This window comes from Callorhinus ursinus, unplaced genomic scaffold (assembly GCF_003265705.2).
Source record: "Callorhinus ursinus isolate GAN/ISIS: 27379988/994484 unplaced genomic scaffold, GSC_fseal_2.0 scaffold40, whole genome shotgun sequence".
Classification (NCBI taxonomy): domain Eukaryota; kingdom Metazoa; phylum Chordata; class Mammalia; order Carnivora; family Otariidae; genus Callorhinus; species Callorhinus ursinus.
Genome location: NW_027397102.1, coordinates 6,527,527 through 6,549,000, shown reverse-complemented (window position 1 = coordinate 6,549,000; position 21,474 = coordinate 6,527,527). Strand labels below are relative to the sequence as shown.

The window sequence follows — 21,474 nt, the reverse complement described above, 5'->3', positions numbered from 1 at the left end:
ACCTCCTTATATTTGAGGTCTTTCCAGATTGTGTGTGTGTGTGTGTGTGTGTGTGTGTGTGTGTGTGTGTGTGTGTGTGGTTGAATTGAAGTTTCATTGCTTTGAAGCCAGAAAAGATTCATGGTAAGATTTCAATCTTTTTGTATTTGTTGAGGCCTGCTTTTTGACCTAATGTGTGATCTTTTCTGGAGAGTTTTTTATGTGCACTTGAAAAGAATGTGTATTCTGTTTTAGGATTGAATGTCCTCAATATATCTGTTAAATTTGTCTGGTCCAGAGTGTCATTCAAAGTCACTGTTCCCTTGTTGATTTACTGTTTGGATGATCTGTCCATCAGTGTAATTGGAAGAGTAAATTCCCCTACTATTATTGTATTACTATCGATTAGTTCCTTTATATTTGTTATGGATTGTTTTATGTATTTGGGTGCTCCCATGTTGGGTGCATAAATATTTACAATTGTTATGTCTTCTTTTTAGATCATGCCTTTCATGATTATATTGTTTTTTCTTGTCTCTTCTTACAGTCTTTGTTTTAAAATCTGTTTTGTCTGGGTAGACAGCTGCTCCTCTGCTCTCCTGTCTGCCATTCCCTTGCAGTGTATTCAATGAACTCTGTCTCCCGGTACTATATGCAACTAATGAATCATTGAATACTACATCAAAAACTAATGACATACTATACAGTGGCTAACTGAACATAATACAAAATAAATAAATAAATAAATAAATAAATAAATAAATAAATAAATAAATAATTTAAAAAAGAACAAACACAAAAAAATAAAATCTATTTTGTCTGATAAGTATTGGTATCCCATCTTTCTTTTTGCATTCATTAGCATGATAAATGATTCTCAATATCCTCACTTTCAATCTGTAGGTGTCTTTAGATTTAAAATTAGTCTCTTGCAGGCAGCATATAAATGGATCTTGTTTTTATATTCATTCTTACACCCTAGGTCTTCTAAGTGGAACATTTAGTCCATTTTCGTTCAAAGTAATTATTGATAGATATGTTTTTATTGCCATTTTATTACTTGTTTTATGGTTGTTTCTTTAGATTTTCTCTGATTCTTTCTTGTCTTTGTCATTTTTGGTCTCTACTTTTAATATTTCTTGCAGTGATACTTTAGTGGTCATGAATTCCTTTAGTATTTGTTTGTCTGGGAAACTCTATCACTCCTTCTCTTCTGAATGATAGCCTTGCTGGATAGAGTATTCTTGGCTACAGAGTTTTCCCATTCAGCACTTTGAATATATCATGCCATTCCCTTCTGGCTTGCCAACTTTCTTTTGAGAAATTTCTAGCTAGCTTTATGGGTTTTCCCTTGTAAGTTATGGACTTCTTTTGTTTTGGTAGTTTTAATATTTTTTTCTTTATCATGACATTTTGCAAATTTAATTACAGTGTGTCTTGGTATTGACCTGCTTTTGTTGATTTTGATGGGAGGTCTCTGCACCTCGTGGATCTGGATATCTGTTTTCTTCCTCAGATTGGGGACATTTGTAGGTATTATTTATTGAAATAAATTTTCTGCCCCCTTTTCGCCCTGTTCTTCTTCTGGGACTCCTATAATACAAATGTTAGCACATTTGATGTAGTCACTGAGTTCCCTAAGTCCATTCTCCTGTTTCATAATTCTTTTTTCTGTCTCTGTTCAGCTTCATTACCTCTCATTACTTGTGTTCTAGGTTATTAATTTGTTCCTCTGCTTCTTCCAGCCTGCTGTTCATTGAATCAGGTGTGTTTCTTATCTCGTTAATTGCACTCTTCATCTCTGATTCTTTTTAACTCTTTTATCTCTGTGGTAAGGGTCTTATGGATGTCTTTTATTCTTTTCTCACATCCAGTGAGTATCCCTAGGATCTTTGCTTTAAATTCTCCATCAGGCATGTTACTTATATCTCTTTCACTTAGATTTCTGGCAGTGGCCTTATCTTGTTCTTTCATTTCTGACAAATTTCTACATCTTTGCATTTTGTCTACATCTCTGCCATCTTCTCTGTGTTAGCAAAGCCAGTTATGTCTCATGCTCTTGGTAGTGATGGCCTGATGAAGAAGAGGTCATGTACTGCCCAGGCCCTGGCACTTCAGGGAGTAGCTACAGTGTATGCTATATGCCTTTTGCTATTGTGCTTTTGCTCCTCTATCTTTCTGAAGAGGTTGTCCTTGCCTGCTGTGGGCAGTGTTTGGTCCCTGGCCTGAATGTGGTGAGTTTTAACTAAGTGTGCTGTGGTCGTCTTGTGAAATGAGACCTGTCACCACCTCTACCAGAACTGAAGCTCTACAGAACTCTCTGTGAGAAGTGGTGTTAGCAGGGGTTTGTGCTGATCTTCAGTAGCCTGCTTGCCCTGGGACTGTATCAAGTGTGCCTGAGGTAGGCAATCCCAGTGTAGTCCAGGGAGGTGGGGTTTGGTGTAAGTAAGTTAGGCAGCTAGTGTTGGCGCTATGCTGCTTCCCACAGGTGGCTCTGTGTTCATGCTGAAGGGTAGGGGAGAGAAATGGCACCAGGCAGCTCTTTTGTTCCCAGAGAGGTGTCCCTGTGAAGGCTGCCTCTCAGGAATGCACTCTGAGAAGAATAAATGAGATCTCAACTGTGTGTTCCTGGTGTTCTTCAGATTGCTGTTTTCCAGGCTGTGTGTTCCTTGGTTTTTTGCCTGCCTTCTCTTCAGAAGCAGCTGCGCCCTCCAGGCTCTATCCCAGCTAAGCCCACTGACCTTTTAAGTTCCAGACTTTAAGCTCTGTTTGTTGCAAGAACTCATTTTTAGCCCCTGAATTCAGCCCCTCTTGTTTTCCAAGCCAGTGGCTTTTGGGGAAATGTTCTCCTTGTGCATTTCCTTGTATGCTCCTCTCTCTCTCCCTCTCTCTGTCTCTCCCTCCCTTCTCTACAACCACAGCTTCCTCCTCTCTACAGCACCAGTGATATGTTTTCCCCTAAACCATGTCTCTACATTTCCTGTGTTTTTTGATGTGGTCTCCTCTCTACCTTTAGTTGTGGAGTTTGATCTGTCAGTCTTCAGGTGAATTTCTGGAGTACTTAGAATGATTTGATGGTTATCTTGTCGCATTCATGGGACAAGGTGATCCTAAGGTCCTCCTCCACTGGCATCTTCCTCTGTTACTCCAGGTTTCTTTTGACTTTCATTTGCATGATAGATGTTTCTCCATCCTCTCACTTTCAACCAGCAGGTGATTTTAGGTCTAAACGATGAAACGATGAATCTTGGTTTTTTTTGTTTGTTTTTGTTTTTGTTTTTGTTTTATCTATTCAGCCACTCTCTGAGCCTGGACACTTTAAATAGTATATTGTGGCAACTTTGGGTCTGGTATACCTTTCCCTCAGGTCTTATTATTGTAATGTGCTTGTTTATATTACTGTGTAAAGCCTCTGACATTGCCCCTCAGAGGGTGCAGCCTTGATTACATACACATTCACCCTGGGGGAACACTCATATTGGCAGGGCTTTCCTTGTCTCTTTCTCTCATCCCTCCCAGATCTTAAGTTTCACTAATTGCCTACTGATTAGTCTGTATTTTTTTTTTTTTACATATGCACTAGGGCATAAATTGACTTACAGTCTGATCCAGTCAAATTTGAGCTCATTTGAAAGGATGTTTGCCTAGATCAGTGTTTGAGATTTGCTCTGATCTCAGGATGGCTCTTTTCAGATGTCTTTCCCCCTGTTTCTCTCCAAGACATAACCAGTGTAAGGTTTAGCCTATAATTCAAATGGTTCTACACTTTTGGTGGGAATGCCAGCTGGTGCAGCCACTCTGGAAAACAGTATGGAGGTTCCTCGAAAAGTTGAAAATAGAGCTACCATATGATCCAGCTATTGCACTACTGGGTATTTACCCCAAAGATACAAATGTAGGGATCCAAAGGGGTACATGCACCCCGATGTTTATAGCAGCAATGTCCACAATAGCCAAACTATGGAAAGAACCAAGATGTCCATCGACAGATGAATGGATAAAGAAGATGTGATACACACACACACACACACACACACACACACACACACACACACACACTGGAATATTATGCAGCCATCAAAAGGAATAAAATCTTGCCATTTGCAATGACATGGATGGAACTGGAGGGTATTATGCTGAGCGAAATAAGTCAATCAGAGAAAGATATGTATCATATGACCTCACTGATATGAGGAATTCTTAATCTCAGGAAACAAACTGAGGGTTACTGGAGTGGTGGGGGGTGGGAGGGATGGGGTGGCTGGGTGATAGACACTGGGGAGGGTATGTGCTATGGTAAGTGCTGTGAATTGTGTAAGACTGTTGAATCACAGACCTGTACCTCTGAAACAAATAATACATTATATGTTAAAAAAAAGAAAAAGAAAAAGAAAAAGATAGCAGGAAGGGAAAAATGAAGCGGGGGGAAATCAGAGGGGGAGATGAACCATGAGAGACTATGGACTCTGAGAAACAAACTGAGGGTTCTAGAGGGGAGGAGGGTGGGGGGATGGGTTAGCCTGGTGATGGGTATTAAAGAGGGCACGTACTGAATGGAGCACTGAGTTATATGCAAACAATGAATCATGGAACACTACATCAAAAACTAATGATGTAATGTATGGTGATTAACATAATATAATAAAATTTTAAAAAATGAAACAAAACAAAACAAAAAAACAAATGGTTCTATCAATTTCTTTCCAGTTACCTTTTGCCACTACCCTCACTATTTTTTAGAGTACTCTCAGGCTTAAATTTCTTTATACACTATTGTAAATAAAGTTAGTTCCTATGGGGAAAGTTTCATAGTTGTCTCTTTTAAGCCCTCCTTCTTTCCTAGTGCAAAATCTCCAAAGTACAGTTCTGGTACTGAGGGCCAGCATAGTGGCATACTTCTCTAAGACATTCCAGCTTTTGGAGATGAGTGCATAGTGTAGGAGGAATGTAGCAAGCTTAGGTCTCTTTGCCTTGCCTGTCTTAGTATGCATCTCCTGTGCCATATTTCAGTAAAAGAGTGAGTATTCTTTTACTGGCCCCAGTATTCTGAGTGCTACCATGTCCCAAATCTATCCTTGTCCCATGAATGGGGGCTTTGTGAAAGAATGATGCCCACCATATCTTGGCTGCATTGGATCAAGACTTAGCTTCAGGAACAGGTAGTTGGTGGAAGAATGAGAAACACTTATGTCCTGTGCCACCCAAGAAGATAGTCCTTCAACTGAGAAATAGGGGGAAAGAAAGCCATATATTTTTAGTTATTTCACTTGCAGTGGAGTTTCTTCCTAGATAAGCTTGTGTCAGGGGAAGGAGGGAATGGTTCTTGTTTCAAATACCATAAACTTTCACTGTTCCTAAAGTTTTAGATTTTCTTAAATACATGCTTTTTTCATTTATGCTATGCCATTTTAAGATCATTTCTAGAGATTTTATTTTTTATTTTTTTAAATGGTTATTTATATTTTATAATTTCCACTACTTTCACTGGGAAGCTTAGCCACAAAGCTCTTCATGCTGTTATCCTGGAAGTAGAATCTATCCATTCACATGTAATGCTGTTATTGATGTAGATGGATTTATGTCTATCATTTTAATTTTTTCTATATGTCTCATGTCTTTTTTGTCCTATTCTTTCTTCTTGGTATTAGGTAAATATTTTCTAGTGGAACTTCTTTAAATTATTTTTTTCACTATTTTTTAAGTTATTTTCTTAGTGGTCCTAGGGCTTGCACATATCTCTTAGCAGAATATGGTTCACTTTTACACTAATTTAGTTCCTTTAAGATATACAAATGTTACTCCTGTATAGTTCTATTCTCTCTTCCTTCTTTTTTTCCTATTTTTGTTATGCATATTATATCTATTCAGTATGTTAAAATATATTAACATATCATAATGTATGTGATATATTTAAGAATCTAAGAATACATTATTTTAGTTATTACATTGTATACATTTTTAAGAAAATGAGATAAGAAAATAGAACTATTTATTTATACAGTTTATTATATTAATCTTCTAATTTACCACTTCTGTCCCTCCATCTCAGGATTCCCTACATTTTAATTTTCTTTTTTTGCCATACTAGCGATATTTGCTAAATTTTCAACCTTGGTTTTCCATTAACATTATTTTTAAGGAGACAGAATAAAACAATTTTGTGGGTTTAATTATGTCCCTTCTAAAAGATATGTACATTTCCCTATCCCCAGTATGTGTGAATATAACCTCATTGGAAAATAGTGTCTTTGCACATGTAAATCATTCAGGTTCTTGAGATGATATTATTCTGGATTTAGGGTGGACCTGAAATACAATGACTGGTGTTTTTATAAGAAAGAGGAGAGGGATTTTTAACACAGGGACACACAAAAAGATCATATGAAGATGGAGTCAGAGACTGCAGTCATGCTGCCACAAGCCAAAGAATGCCAGGAGCCACCAGAAGTTGGAAAAGGCAAAGAAGGATTCTCTACTAGATTTTGGAGGGAGTGTGTCCCTGTGATACTTTGATCTTAGATTTATGGACTCTAGAACTGTGACAGAACAGATTTCTCTAGTTTTAAGTCACCCTCTCGTAGTAATTTGTTATTGGAGTCCTAGGGAACTAACACACCCAATCAGGCAATCATTCCAGATATTTTCTTTGTAAATCCATGTTTGCTTTCATTTATGAAAATTTCCTTCCCCTCCCAATTAAGCTTTTGGGCACAGGGTTAATACTGGTGATTTTATTGCAACAAAGTAATTCAAAGCATTTGGCTTATCATAAACAACAAATGAAAACTTTTTATGTTAATATACACATTTTAATAACTTTCCTTTTGTCAGCCTAGTCATTACAATCAAGAGAAAAGCAAGGAAATTGTCCCAGTTTATTGATTTACTGCTTATCATCTCTAAATTCTCCCTTCTTGACTGCTCTATGAAAATGAATATGGGATATTTATTTATTTTTATTTAAAGATTTTATTTATTTACTTGACAGAGAACAAGAGAGAGAGGAAGACATAGCACAAGCAGGGGGAGTGGCAGGCAGAGGGAGAGGGAGAAGCAGGCTTCCCACTGAGCAGGGAGCCCTACTCCAGGCTTCATCCCAGGACCCCAGGATCATGACCTGAGCCAAAGGCAGATGCTTAGCTGCTTAACCAACTGAGCCACCCAGGCGCCCTGATCTGGGACATTTAAATATTTTTCCTTTTGTCAGCTAAAACTGAAGGTTTTTCAGTAGATGGAACTGGAAATACAGTGCAGGAAGAAAGAGTTTTGTGTCCTGCTTCTGGCATTTTTACTGGGTAGGCTGCTCCCCCAGCTTGTAAAATTTCTCCTGTGCCTTGTTCCTGTGGTGCATTGTTTTGGTAGCACTCCCAGCAGCTTCCCCTGGTACCCTTCTCCTGGTGGCTTTGTAGTAATGTCCTTCTGGTGATAAACTTCCCCATGAACACATTTCTCAGGCACCCTAGAAGACTGATCCCCAGGGCAGAGTTCCAGTGACTTCCAGAGATTGTAGTTTCAGCAAGTTCTGCCCACAAGGTACCACAGCATCTTTCCTGCCATTTAATAAGTCTTGTCTGGCTTGATTCTCTCCAACCAAGTCTGGATCTTAGTCCTAAGTGGGGAGTAGGGGTTGAGGGTACTATACCTCAATTCTAGGAGTAGTGGCTATTTTATCTACTATTATATTATATATCTATATATCTACTATTATATTATATATTAGAGTTCTCTTTACTCCTTACAAGGTAATCCCTCATTACTCCAATCTCCTATTATTGTTAATAATAATCTTAGCCTAGGTTTTTTAGCTCTCACTCTGGCCATGTTTTCCCCTTAGAAAGAAAGAACGACACAAGGTAATTGTCATATTATAGTTCTATCTTTGGTGGTTATTCTATAGTACTTGAAAATGCCATTAATGTTAATTATTATTAACAATAATTAATGATTCTTGATAATTAACAATAAAATTATTAATAATTTTGTATCTTAAACTTTCTTAAAAGGCACATGTTAATTTGAATTAATTAGTAATTCATAGTAATTTTCCCTCCTGATTGCACCCAGACTGATACTGGAATAACAATGTCCTATAAAGTTTGAAATATGGTATGAATATATTCACATGACTTTTACAGCAAGCAATTCCTGTGAAGTGGGCACAGCAAATACTATTACATTTAACAGATGAGGAACAAGGCTCACAGAATACAAGTAAGCTGTGAAAAGTCATATAGTTATTTTTATTATCTGTAAAATGGGGATAATAAAACCTACCTCCAAGGGTTTTAAAAAGATTTATAAAGATTAAATGAAGTGAAAAAAAAAGATTAAATGAAGTAAAGTATATAAAGTGCTTAGTGCATGGTAGTGGCTTGATAAATGTTAACTGTTATATATATTATACTAGACTTGTAAAAAATATTTAATCTGGTGTTTTACTAAACTATTTGTAATGAGTTGTCTAGGGCTTGCTTATATATTTCTTCAATATCTTTTTTGTTTTTGTTAATGACATTTTTCAAGTACTGTAGCATAACCACCAAAGACAGAACTATCATATCACAATTAACTTGTGTGGTTCTTTCTAAGGGGAAAACATGGCCAGGGTGAGAGCTAAACAACCTAGGCTAAGATTATCAGCATAATGCAATTCTAGACCAACTGCGATCAATGGCTAAACTCTCAGTAAGGAAACCAAATTTCTAAGAATCCATCCCTAAACTTAAAAGGTAAACCTTCAAATTTGATTATTTTAATGAATGTAAATAGTACATGCAGCTTAAACATCATCTCTGGTCTCATCGGGTTTGGCTTCTATTAATTACTTTTTTCGGTCAAGGCTTGAGGTGGGAACAAAATATTAAGGAAAAGTAGAAACGGAGACTCAGTTTATTATATATGTACCAATTATTCTGCAAATCCTTTAATCACTTTTTAGTAACCGAATACTGAAAGTAAGTATTGTACTAAAAATTTAGGATTCTATGTATTAAAAAACAAAAACTGTCCCAAAGCTTTCATACAGATTTGTAATAATACCTAAAACCTTGCATACAGATATGTAATAATACATAAAAATCCATTGTTAATGTAAAGTACTTTGGCAGTACTTTAAGACACAATTGAAAATTATCCTACAGGAATGAGACAGATATGGCACGTGTTAAACTTTCAGAAGGGGAAGAAATAAAATGCTTCATATCTGACGGCATATTCCCCCCACAATATGAGCTCTGTACTCTGGACTGGTAAGTAGAACATTTTCATCTGGTACAAAAACAATCTGAAAGCGAAACAAGTGACGTAGATATTGGGGCTCCTTTTTCTGCCTCAGTCGCAAGATCCTTCAGTGGCTGGCCTCTTTTCGGTGGAGGCAAAATAAAACAAAACAAAACAAAACCCCAAAAAACAACAACAAAGCCTCTTCGGTGACGGGAGGGAAAAGAAGAAAGCACTGAATCAGGTCAACCCCTCACACGTTCCTCACGACAACGCCAGAGGGAAAAGTCCTCAACAGGAAAGAGCTAAACTGCTCTCCCAGGAAAGGAAAAGTACTCAAGAGCTCTCGGAGGAGAACGCCACCATGGAGTTCTACGGCGTCAGCCAGAGCGTCGGCCGTGTTAGCACCTCCCCGTTTCCGGGAGCGGTAGCTAGGCAACCGCCGGCCTCAGGGAGAGTGGAGGACATTCGGTTGCGTTAGTGCCCCTAGCGGCGAACAGCGAGACCTGCAGGCTCCTCTCACAGTTTTTACCCTCCCCTCTCTCCACCCCCTTTGCCCCGTCCCCCCACCCCCCCGGCACTTCGGCTCCTCCCCTCTCTTCTCTCAGGCTGGCTAGCTCGCTCGCGCTCTCGCTCTCGCTCTCTCTCTCTCTCTCTCTCTCTCTCTCTCTCTCTCTCTCTCGTCTCCCCTCTCTCTCCCTCCTCTCTCTCCCTCCTCTCTCTCCTTCCTCTCCGCCTCCTCTGCTCTTGGGCTAGAATATCTATGGGTCGATACGTGATGCGATGAATCCGAGAGCGACCAGAGAGACCAAAACTAGGGCGAGGAGTGGGGCGGAAGCGGTGGGACTCCTGGGCATGGGGGCTTCACCACAATAGAGGCAGCGCCCCCACCCGCCCCCGCCAGCTCCTCCGGAGCGGAGCCCCCAAACCCCCTAGGGAAAAGGATGGCGGCGGCACCTACCCAGATCGAAGCCGGTGGGTAACTGTGTCTGGGGGCTAAGGAGATGGGAGCTTAGCGCGACGGCTGTCAGTTTCTTTTGAAAAAGCTTCTGTTTTTCTTTACCTCCCTCTCAACCTCTTTTTTCCCCTCTTCCACAGAGCTGTATTACCTGATCGCTAGATTCTTGCAGTCCGGACCCTGCAACAAATCCGCTCAGGTGAGAGGGAGAAGGAGCTCTGGGGAATGGTCCCAATGGGGAAATCGAGGCATCGGGTGTGCGGTTTCACTGAGGGTGAGGGAAAGGCCGGCCTTGACTAGTCCTGCCGTCAGCGGCGGGTTCGAAGTGGGGAGGGAGGAATGTGTTGATGGCCCGAGCTGCTCCTCATATCCGTGTTTCCCTTTTGCTCAGGTGCTAGTGCAGGAGCTCGAGGAGCATCAGGTACGGAGCCCCTTCGGGAAGACGTGGGGAGGGCTGGGGTGAGACTGGAGGAAGGGGAGGGCAAGTCAGGGGCGGAGGACAGAGGCTGGGAGGGAAGCTTGGATCTGGGCACTCATAACTGTTGTCACTGGAGTGAACCAGCTTCTTCCCTCAAAAGGGGCGGATATCGCTGGGGTCTTAACTCGCCCCCTCTTTATGACCAAGGGGGGCGGTTTTTCAGGATTTCCTCCCCCTCGGCCTCCTCCTTCCTATACTGGACTAGCTTTGAGGCAACAGCTATCGGACCTAGGGAAATACAGACGCCAGAGGGTCGGGGACCAGGACCTGGGTTGGGTCGGGTTCATTGGGAGCAAAGGCATGGCCTATATGGTTTGCCCACCCCCCACCCTTTCTTTTCTCTCACCCCCAGTTGATTCCGCGCCGCTTAGACTGGGAGGGAAAAGAGCACCGAAGAAGCTTCGAGGATCTGGTGAGTAAAGTTTTCATTTCAACTTAATCCAACTCTTTCTACACTCTCTCTCCACCTTGTTCCCCCAACCCGCTCCCAACCCCTTAGCCAACAGGGCTGTAGAGCTCTGCGCTGGGCCGAAGAACGACTGCCCCTTCCCCCGCTCCCTGCCAGTCAGAGAAAGGGTACCTTGTCCTCCCCCTGGCCTCGCTTATTTCCACTCGGAAACTTTGAAGAATGTGAGTTAGTTATCAGAGATGCCGTTTTGTGGATTATGAATATGTTACAAACATTGAGAAAGGCCCATTGTAGGGAGAAAAGGGAGAGAAACCTGGGGGTTATCTTGGGGCACGTACCAAGGACTGACGTTGGCCAATGACAGCGTTGGTAACAGCCCAGAGTTCCGGATTAGTGGAAGAAAACTGGTTTCTGGTTGGTCCTGGCTTGAAATACGGGAACTGAGGCCAGGCTTAGTCTTTGGCGGGGGGGGGGGGGGGGGGGGGGGGGGGGGGGGGGGGCTTACGGGGTAGGGGGCTCAGGAGGGGAGTTAACCGACCCTGGATTGGGCAAAACGACACAATTAAAAATAATAGGAAGCATCAAGCGAATTCCAAAATTTGCCGGTTTTAGGTAATCTACTACCGAATAAAAAAAGCATAATTATTGTATGTATCACATTTTAGAAAATAGCTCATTAAATCATTATATCGCATTTCTGCAGATACATTTTCACTAAATAACTACGGATTTATGACCTTTTTGAGAATTGATGAAACACGATTTGGGGTTTAGAAGAGCCAACAATGGTTATATTTTTAAAATATACTTTAGTAAAGGACCAAAGGCATTGGATTGACTGGGTTGTTTCTCCTACAAATGTAATTCATAGTGTCCATGCACTTCTGTTCAGCATTGACACACACAAAAAGGTGGTGTTTTTTTATTTTTCGGAAGATGTCCCCTTGCGTTAGCCTCTGGTACAGTGAATTGGAAGGAAATGAAAGGAGAAAGGGGTGATGTTACTAAAAACTAAATTCAGCTATCTTTCCTTCAAATAAGATCCAAATGGAGGAAAATCAAAGTTAAAGAGAGTTGAAGGGGTATGGTAGACTGTAAATATAAATAAAATGATTTAATAATACAATATTTAAACTGACAGTGTTGACAATTTTTATATTAAATTACAATAATGAGGCCATGTTAATAATTATTAAATAATAATTTTAGTTTTCTGACTAAATATTTTTTGCAAATCACAAAATGGTGTAATAATTGTAATATGGATAAACTCCACCATCTATACTATTAATGGTAAAGAATTCTCAGTTGGATAAAAACTATTTTGGAAAAACTGCATGTATTATCACTGTATTTAATTTGTAGTCAGACTTTTTGTTGGACTGAAGTCCTGCCAAAAAAGGGGCAAAACAATGCCTAACAATATCTATTTAAATACTTTATAACTAATGTGGTTTTGAAGATAGTTTTATACTGAGATGTATTGAAGATGTTTTCATTTACATTTGTCTCTAAACAGACCATTTTAAGCAAATAGCAAAAAGAAACTTAAAAGAAAAAGCTTTTTTTAAAAAAGATAAAGCTTTTTAAAAATTACTTGACAGTGATAAAAAGCAAATGGACATCAAAATAATTAAAAACAGTCTACTAACCACACACCCACATAAAAACAAAAAAATCCCACAAAATCCAGTTTACTAGACTTCCTTTCCTTTTATTATAAAGGCATATTTTTACATAGTGGTAATCAATGTCCATTTTAAGCTCTATATTTTAACACTTTCACATATAATTTTCTTTTTTGAATAGACATTGTCATTTCAATAAGAAAAGATTCAGTTACATTTAAGTTGGCTATGATTTGAACTCAACATTCAGTTGAACATTTAGATTACTTCCAGTTTTTCATTAATATCTTTGCATAGTTAAATAGTCTTTCTTTTTTCCTTTCTTTTTTTGGATTTATTTTCCTGTACTGTATTTCTAAAGTGGAGTTATCAGGTCAAAGGGTCTCATCGGTTTTTTAGCTTCTCTTATATATTACAAAATTGCTCTCCAGAAGATAGTACTAATTTATGATGTTACCATCTAGGTACTTAGAGTGAGTTTTTAAATACTTTTAAAATCTTTTGGTGGCTTTAATAGGTGAAATAGCCCCTAGTTGATTTAATTAGCTCTTTTTTTCATGATTAGTGAAGCTTAAATTTTAACCAGTTATTTTTTTAATTGTTAATCCTTTTGTATATCCCTATGTATACCTGATTTTCACATTTATCTTTTGAATTTATTGTTTCTTATATTTCCTTATACATTTTTATTTTTATATACACAGACTTTCATCTATTGTTTGAACATTGTCTATAATTTAGATAGTACATCTTTTGTTTTTAATTCAATTTTCATATTGTACAGAGGTTTTTATTTTTCTGGGATCCAGTGTTTCTAGGAATATTATATTTTGTTAATATGGCCCTATTTTAAATCAAATATCTGTTCTCTACTATAAATTTCTTTGTAAGGGAAGATGGGGTAGGGCTGAGTGAGAATTTGAACAGAAGGAAAAGAAGTATAGTGGCTTAGAACTGAATGTGCTGTGTTAGATTGATCACTAGATGCATCAGTTGTATAGTTGCTTAAAATTATTTCACATTTGACCTTTGATTTTGTGTGGCTTCATTGTGGGAGATATTTTTTTTTTCTTAGTGTAGGTATTTTTTAAAATGCTGTTAGAACAATGGATTTATACAATGTGATCTTTGATTTAGCTACATGTTTCAGGTTGAAGTTTAGGATAAGTATTAGTAATTAGTAAAACGTTATATGTACATAGTATTTATAAATAGTATAATTCTGTATGTTAAATTATATAGCAATACTTCGAACTGAAGGTAAACTAGTATAAGAAGGAAAGAATACAAATGCATGATGAAGAGCTAAAGGATTATAAACAAGGATATCAAAATACTGAATTAAGATTGCATAGCCATGTATACTATGAAACAAGACTCCTGCCTTTCTGTCTGTATGTGTACTTTCACTTAAATTGTATGTGCTGCTTAACTTGATTTATCCAGAAGAATATTAAGATAATAAGTTGGATTTCTTCAACACTTCATTACTGTTACTATTATGCATTCTAGAAATCCGTCTTTTTTCTTTCTTAAATCTGATTTAGTGTTTTACTTATAATTTGAAACAAAAGGAAAGGTGGTATTTTGTTAAAGCTACTAGCAGGCTAGTACTGACATATTCAGATCTGAAGTACCTTTTAAAATATGAGCCTGTACATGAAATGTTTGTCAGTTTATGTTGAACTGTAAGGTTTTTGAATATGGCATTTAAAATAAAACATTCTAAATTAACTTTCAGAATTTTAAGTAATGATACAGGGAGAAATTTGAAGTAATGGTGAGTTTTTTTGAAGTTTAATCTGGACATTTTTCATTTCTGCTTGACTCTTATTTACAATGTAATAGAATTAGATTTGCTTCTTACAATTCATCTTATGGTAGATAATTTAAATAATTACAGATGTCTGTTCATTTGTGGTGACCCTGTTGAATTGTTGCCTGTTTTATTGCTTCCTCCTTGGAGCTTTATTGGGGACTACAAACATAGTAATGAGGGGTATGTGTGTATGTGTGTGTTTAAATAAAGTTTTTGTTAACAAACACATTTTATATATTGAAATTGTGACTTGGAAGCTTTTTTTAAAGGCATGTTTTAATATTTTTTGATCATTTTAAGGGGACTTGTATCATGAGACTGAACCAAAGGCATAATTATCTTTAGGTATGGTATATATTTTTAAACTTATTCAGCATTTTTCATGTATAGAATTGAAAGCCCTAATTAGTGCTTTCATTTAGAGTGACATAGATTGTATTACCTTCATTTTATATTCAAAAGACTTGAAGCAATTTTATGCTATTGAAAAGTTTATCAAGATTGTATTTTCATTACTATCTTTAAAAAATGTATACATCTATGATGATATATGTCGTTATAAGAACTTGCATCTGCATATAATATATGCAAGTTTAAAAGTGCTTTCACATTATCTCATTTGATGCTCGCCAAGTACTTTAAAATACTCTATTTGAATTCCAGACATACCTATATTTTTTCTTACCTTACCCAGCTCTTGTTCTCTAATTACTAGTAATAGCTTAAATTGTCTATTAGAACATTAGAATGATTTTTGAGTGCTGGAGGCATAGTTATTGCATCTCTAAGTGTGGAAGTAATTTAAGTGTGTGTGATTTATTAACTGCTATGTGGGTACACAGCCATAGTTAGGAAGAACAGAATGCATCATGGGAAACCAAAAGGCATGTGCTGCTCAACCCCAGTGTGGATATAATGCTAAACTGATAGGTCCTATGGTAGAGAGCAATTAATGTCTGGAAACTAGTATTCCTCACTTTTGATTTGTTTGAGCCACATGTATACTTTTGCGTTCTATAATATGTTGGTTTTAGCTATTTGTCTGGATTGATCATTGTCTTTTTTTTCACACTTTGGCTCTAAGAACATACTTTCAATGATTAAAATCCTTTGGGAGGGGGCACCTGGGTGGCTCAGACGGTTAAGCGTCTGCCTTCGGCTCAGGTCATAATCCTAGGGTCCTGGGATCGAGCCCCGCATCTGGCTCCCTGCTCCATGGGAGGCCTGCTTCTCCCTCTCCCACTCTCCCTGCTTGTGTTCCCTCTCGCTGTCTCTCTCTCTCTGTCAAATAAATAAAATCTTAAAAAAAAATCCTTTGGGAGATTTATCATTAGTTCTAGGAAACTGGTATCTTAGTACAAATGAGATGGCATTAAGAAAGTGAAGAGAGCTGCGATTAGGGAGTAAGAATTTGGGTTGGGTGAATGTTCCTTATAAACTTTGTCCTGAAGGCACCTTTGTCAATTTGAATATTAGTTTGTTTTTGTTCTTGGTTTACTGATGTTGATTACTGATTGATTAATAAACAGTTTTTTGGTAGAGAGCAAAAAAGTAATTTTAAGTCAATTTAGTGTTTGGGTCAAATCTCAGAGATGCCCTTGTTTGACATTTTTCATAAAGGATTTTGTGAGTAGTGGAAAGTACCATAAGATTTAGTTGGGAAGATAGTCTTGCTGAGTGACCCTGGGCAAGTTACTTAACCTCTCAGGGATTCAGTTTCCTCATTTATAAAATAAAACCCCCTATCTATTTTACAAGGTTGTTGTGCGAACCAAATGAGTTAAATAGAATGCATTTTGTTAATTGAAAATGCTGTGCAAATAAATTGGTTACTGCATTTTAAAAATAGGACATAGAGGTTGAATGGAAAATGGATATCTAAAGAACTATGACCCCAGAATTTATATGTTCTTAGCTAGCTATGTCACCACCTCATTTTCCTAATATTTTTATAAGGTGAGGGGCATTTAAAACAGTACCATTGGGGAAAAAGTATTTAAAAAGTAAATGTTAGAATTGAACCAAAATGAGTGCTTTGAATTGCATCTGTATTAACTCAAACAAGAAATGATTGTTATGTTAAAAGATGTTTAGTGTTATTTGCATTTTTATTAATTAGAGAGAAGTAACTTAGTATGATACTGGTGTAGTATTCACTGTTTTTTAAGAAGTGGGAGATATGTCTTTCTGATGTCTTGTTGCCGGGATCCTCAACGCTTCTGATTGATCTTTTCTAATCCTGAACTGATTTTCTATACATTATTGATAAATATTTTCTTGTATTTTAAATTACCTTGTTGAAGATGTTTTCTCATGCCCTTTAATATCTACTATAGTACTTTATAATAATCTGGCCCTCAGTTATTGTTTGTGTAATTTTCTTAACTTTTGTCAGGAGCATTTCATGATATGTATTTCTTAGGCTTATTTAATATGCTAGCTGGAACTAAGTTCGTTTATCGGACCTTTCTCTACTGAGAAACTTCCAGAATGTGGGTAGGTCCCTTGTCCTTGTCTTGATATTATCTGCCCTCAAGGTTATAGTACTTTTGGTACTTTCTTATGGTATTGTAACCCAGAGAATATTTGAACCTAGGTGGGTTGCTCTTGGCTGTCTCATTCCTGGGAAAATCTTAAAACTGATAGAAAAAGAAATGCTATGAACAATGATAAACATTTTCAAAGAAAAGTGATAGGAAGTCTTAACACTTTGTAACCTGTTGTACAAACCAGTGTATTATTATAGTAGAAAAGTCTACCTGTTTTATTTCCCTTTCTGCCCAGTTTTTTCCCTTTCCTCCTTCAAATTCAGCAAACATTATAACTCAACACTTTATGATATAATATTGGATTATTGCAGACATTTATATTTTACTGAAAAGTATCAAGAAGAAAATAAACTATTAGTTTTTTGTGTTTTCTTCTAGTCTTATTTTTTTGTACATGTATTTTTTCCCATCAAAATCAGATGATACTCTGTGAGTTTTTTATTACTTTTTTTTAACTTAATGTTCTGGAGGAGAATCTTAAACATTGAGGGACATTATGTGTTAGTCACTGTGCAAAGTACATTTACTGGGTGGGGGAACCTTTCTATTTGCCTGGAATGCCTTCCCTTCCTTTTGTGTCATGTGAATTTTCACTTAGCCTTCAACTGTGAAATTAGACATGAACCCTACCCCTGGGCTGAAGTAGGTACTGTATCTCTTTGCTTCTCTTAGCTCTTTGTACTACCTCTGGGTACTTGTACTTTGATTTGTTTTATTTACAAGTTTGTTTTATTTACTAGTTTGTTTCCCCCACTGGGACTGTGGGTTCCTTTAGGACAGCAGTTTAATTGTCTTCCCATCTCATCTCTATATGTTAAATGTCTGAATGAATGAATGCATGAGTGAATGATTTTGGTTTTTTTTTTCACAAATCATATGAGGTAGTTATTATTACTCCCTGTTTTCAGATGCAGCAGCTCAGGCTCTCAGACTGAGTAACTTTGCAGGTCATAGAAGTAGGAACTGAGAATGGTGGAAAAATTAAAATCTAAGTCCTTTCTACTGTATCACACTGCCAGAAGGAGTAACAGCTAGTAAATTTTAGAACCTGAATAATCCAGGCTTCCAGACTTCAAAGTACCATGCGTATCTCTATGTTATACTTATATTGATGTATTTAAAGCCTTGCTGTATTTTTTAAAATCTATTTTGTTTTTTGTCCCTAAATATAAAAAAAAATCATGTGACTAATTTTTTATATGTACTTCTCCTCCCACCCTGCCCACACCAAAAAAATTAAAATCTCAGATAAAATGTATTTCACTTCTTCAACATATGGGCCCAGTTTGATTCTTCATTTACCTGTCTAGTGATGATCTTAGAAAACAAAACACAGAAACAATTATCTCTTTTATTTGTTTCTTGGAGTTACTTATCCTATAATTTCTAAAAGCCAAGGTAAAAATATCATTATTGCTCTCTGAAGATTAGTATTTCAAATGTAGTGTTTGGTATGGGCCTGGCACCCTGAAGTTAGGTACCTTTTGCATTTTATTCAATTCTCAGCTGGATTCCTTTTAACTAATTATGATGAGTAGGATCATTTCTGTGAACTCTCTGGTCTTCTCACTTGTCATTATAATTCTGAAGCTTAGTAATTCAATTGTTAGGTTTGCTCTTTAGGTCAGCCAGTCTTCCTATCTAGAAGGTTTATAATCTAGGCTTCATTTAATTTCTTTCAGTTTATTTGAATTTATAGTTTTATTTTTTTGCAGTCTTTGTGTTAGTTACCTTCATAATTTTTCAATTGCCTTAATAAGACAGTAATAGGAAGAGCAGTGGACAGGGAAACCCAGATTTCTGTACATTCACTGTGACCATTGGACTTCACTTCTGGATGTTTTTCCTACTATAAGATGTGAAGTTAGGTTAATTATGTATAAGGACCTTTCTAAATCAAACATTCTATAATTTAACTCCTTGGAGCTGTTTTACAGAATAATATAAAAGTTTGTATATACTCTTGAACTTTGTTTTTAGAGAATGCTTTTCTTCTGCAGACATCAAAGCACTTGTTGTGTTACTTGTTGGCCATTATATTTCAGAGAGAAAAATGTGGTTAAATAACTGAAATTAGAATATTTGAGCTTTAGTTGAAAAGAGTGGCTTATAATATGTTACAAATTTTATAGAATATTTTAATACATACTTTTAATATTATATTTTATTACATATTACATTTTATTCATACATAATTCTAATATAGAATTTTTAAAAGACTTAAAAAAGTAATTACTGAGGATAGATAAGCGTTCTTATGCCAAAAAAGATCCTTTAAAAAATTTCAATTTTAATCAAAGCAGATGGATTGAAATAAATGTTGACTACCACTTTTAAGTCCTGAAATTTGATTTAGAAAAAACTGCATTGCAAGAACTGAGCTGATATAATCTGGAAGCCTGTTGATATTATTTAAAGGAGACGCTAGCATGTTCAGCTTAAATGTATTGTTATTGCTATTGTGTTGATAGAATATGTTTATCTACTACTGTTTCATAATCAAATTTTTATTGATTTTAGAGGAACAGACTTGTTGAATGGGACCACTTAGAAATTAAGCAATTTCTAGTTGCATAGGGTAGAATTCAAATTTGTAAAATTCATTTAATAGCTTATAATAAAAATCTTCAAGGGACAGAATTTGGGTGTAGATAAGTCTTGTTTTGGTTGCTTAGTTAATGATTCTGTATTTTAAAATTATTACTGAGGAATTGATAGAAAGATTTATGTAATTGACTGAAAATCAAACATCATTGTTTCCATAAAATGAAATAGCCAGGCGACTTAAGATGTCAGTTTAGGATATAGTTCTGACAGATTTTCTGTAAGGGGGTGATTCTAAAAATTCATATTAGAGAATTATTTTCTGGATTATATATGGTTAGATATATTGCAGTTTCTAGGCAGGAGAATAACTCTTGAGATGGTAACAGGACGAAAAAAAGAAGATTGATCAAAAAGAAAATGCCAGTTAAGGAGGGCACTTGTAATGAACACTAGGTGTGATATGCAACTGATGGATCACTAAATTCTACCCTGAAACTAATAATACACTATATGTTAACTAACTTAAATTTAAATTAAAAAAAAAAAAAACAATCTGGGACGCCTGGGTGGCTCAGTCGGTTAAGCGGCTGCCTTCGACCCGGGTCATGATCCCAGGGTCCTGGGATCGAGTCCCACATTGGGCTCCTTGCTCAGCAGGGAGCCTGCTTCTCCCTCTCTCTCCCTCTGCTTGTGTTCTCTCTGTCAAATAAATAAAATCTTAAAAAAAAAAACAATCTGATACCCTGTGTCTTTTGATTGGGGCATTTAGCCCATTTACATTCAGGGTAACTATCAAAAGATCTGAATTTAGTGCCATTGTATTACCTGTAAGGTGACTGTTATTATATGGTTTGTGTTCCTTTCTGGTCTATGTTACTTTTAGGCTCTCTGTTTGCTTAGAGGACCCCTTTCAATATTTCTTGTAGGGCTGGTTTCATGTTTACAAATTCCTTTAGTTTTTGTTTGTCCTGGAATGAGGGATCTAGAGGGGAGGGGGGTGGGGGGATGGGTTAGCCTGCTGATGGGTATTAAAGAGGGCACATACAGCATGGAGCACTGGGTGTTAATGCAAACAATGAATCATGGAACACTACATCAAAAACTAATAATGTAATGTATGGTGATTAACATAACATAATAATAATAAAAAAAAAACCAAACCTCTCGAAAACCCAAACAAAAAAGAAAATTCCAGTAAAGACAAGAACTATTATCCTATGTAAAGCTTTCATATAGTGTTTACTTGATGAAAAAGTAATGGCTGATAATGGAAGTGGAGTGTTGGTGGGAAAAAAGGCATAAACTATTATAGATGTTCATATGCAGTATTTTAAAGCTTTTCTCTTTGAGACACATATTTTTCTGGGGTACTAAGTATACTTGCCTGTAGGCATATTTAGGAAATGTTTTAATGTGGAGGGAGTGAATTATAAACTAGGATTTTAGGATATCATTGTCTGTAGATAATACTTAGATTAAATTGAATCAGCAGCTGCTTTGACTTTAATGTTACCTGTATGTTTTACTAAGAGGTGGTTCTATGTAGTTATTTGGTTGGAAAACAAACTATAGATATGAGAAATAACTGAAAGAATTTGCTTGATCTTTTGTCCCAATCCAGAAGCTAAACTGTGTTGATGCAAATATAAAATAATCAGACTTGGTTGCCGTTCTTTCTGAGCATCATGACAGTTCCCAAGCCACATTTATTTTGGTAGATTAAAATTAATTTTTGCTTGGACTTAAAAAAGATAATTGGCAGGAAATAATTTTTAAAAATCACAGCAGAATCCCTTATTCACAGAATTCTGAATACACGTTTTATTGTAGTTCTGCAACGTATGTTTTCTAAGAAAACAAACAAGGTACCTTGATAGGAGAATCTAAG

General features: G+C 36.8%; 1 protein-coding gene across 6 annotated transcripts in view; it reads left to right on the top strand.

The window, feature by feature from the left end:
• Nucleotides 1-9,868: 9,868 nt before the first annotated feature.
• The window catches only part of BRWD3 (bromodomain and WD repeat domain containing 3), a 217,390-nt gene continuing 205,784 nt past the window's right edge, over nucleotides 9,869-21,474 (top strand). For 2 of the 6 annotated variants that reach the window (XM_025880465.2, XM_025880162.2), the window contains exons 1-4: nucleotides 9,871-10,173; nucleotides 10,297-10,355; nucleotides 10,548-10,577; nucleotides 10,987-11,046. In XM_025880465.2, coding sequence (XP_025736250.1) covers nucleotides 10,143-10,173; nucleotides 10,297-10,355; nucleotides 10,548-10,577; nucleotides 10,987-11,046 — 180 coding nt within the window. In that variant the 5' untranslated portion in view covers nucleotides 9,871-10,142. Of the gene's footprint in view, nucleotides 10,174-10,296; nucleotides 10,356-10,547; nucleotides 10,578-10,986; nucleotides 11,047-21,474 lie in introns of all 6 variants that reach the window. The other 4 variants (XM_073880921.1, XM_025880303.2, XM_025880237.2 and 1 more) reach the window with 4 other exon arrangements.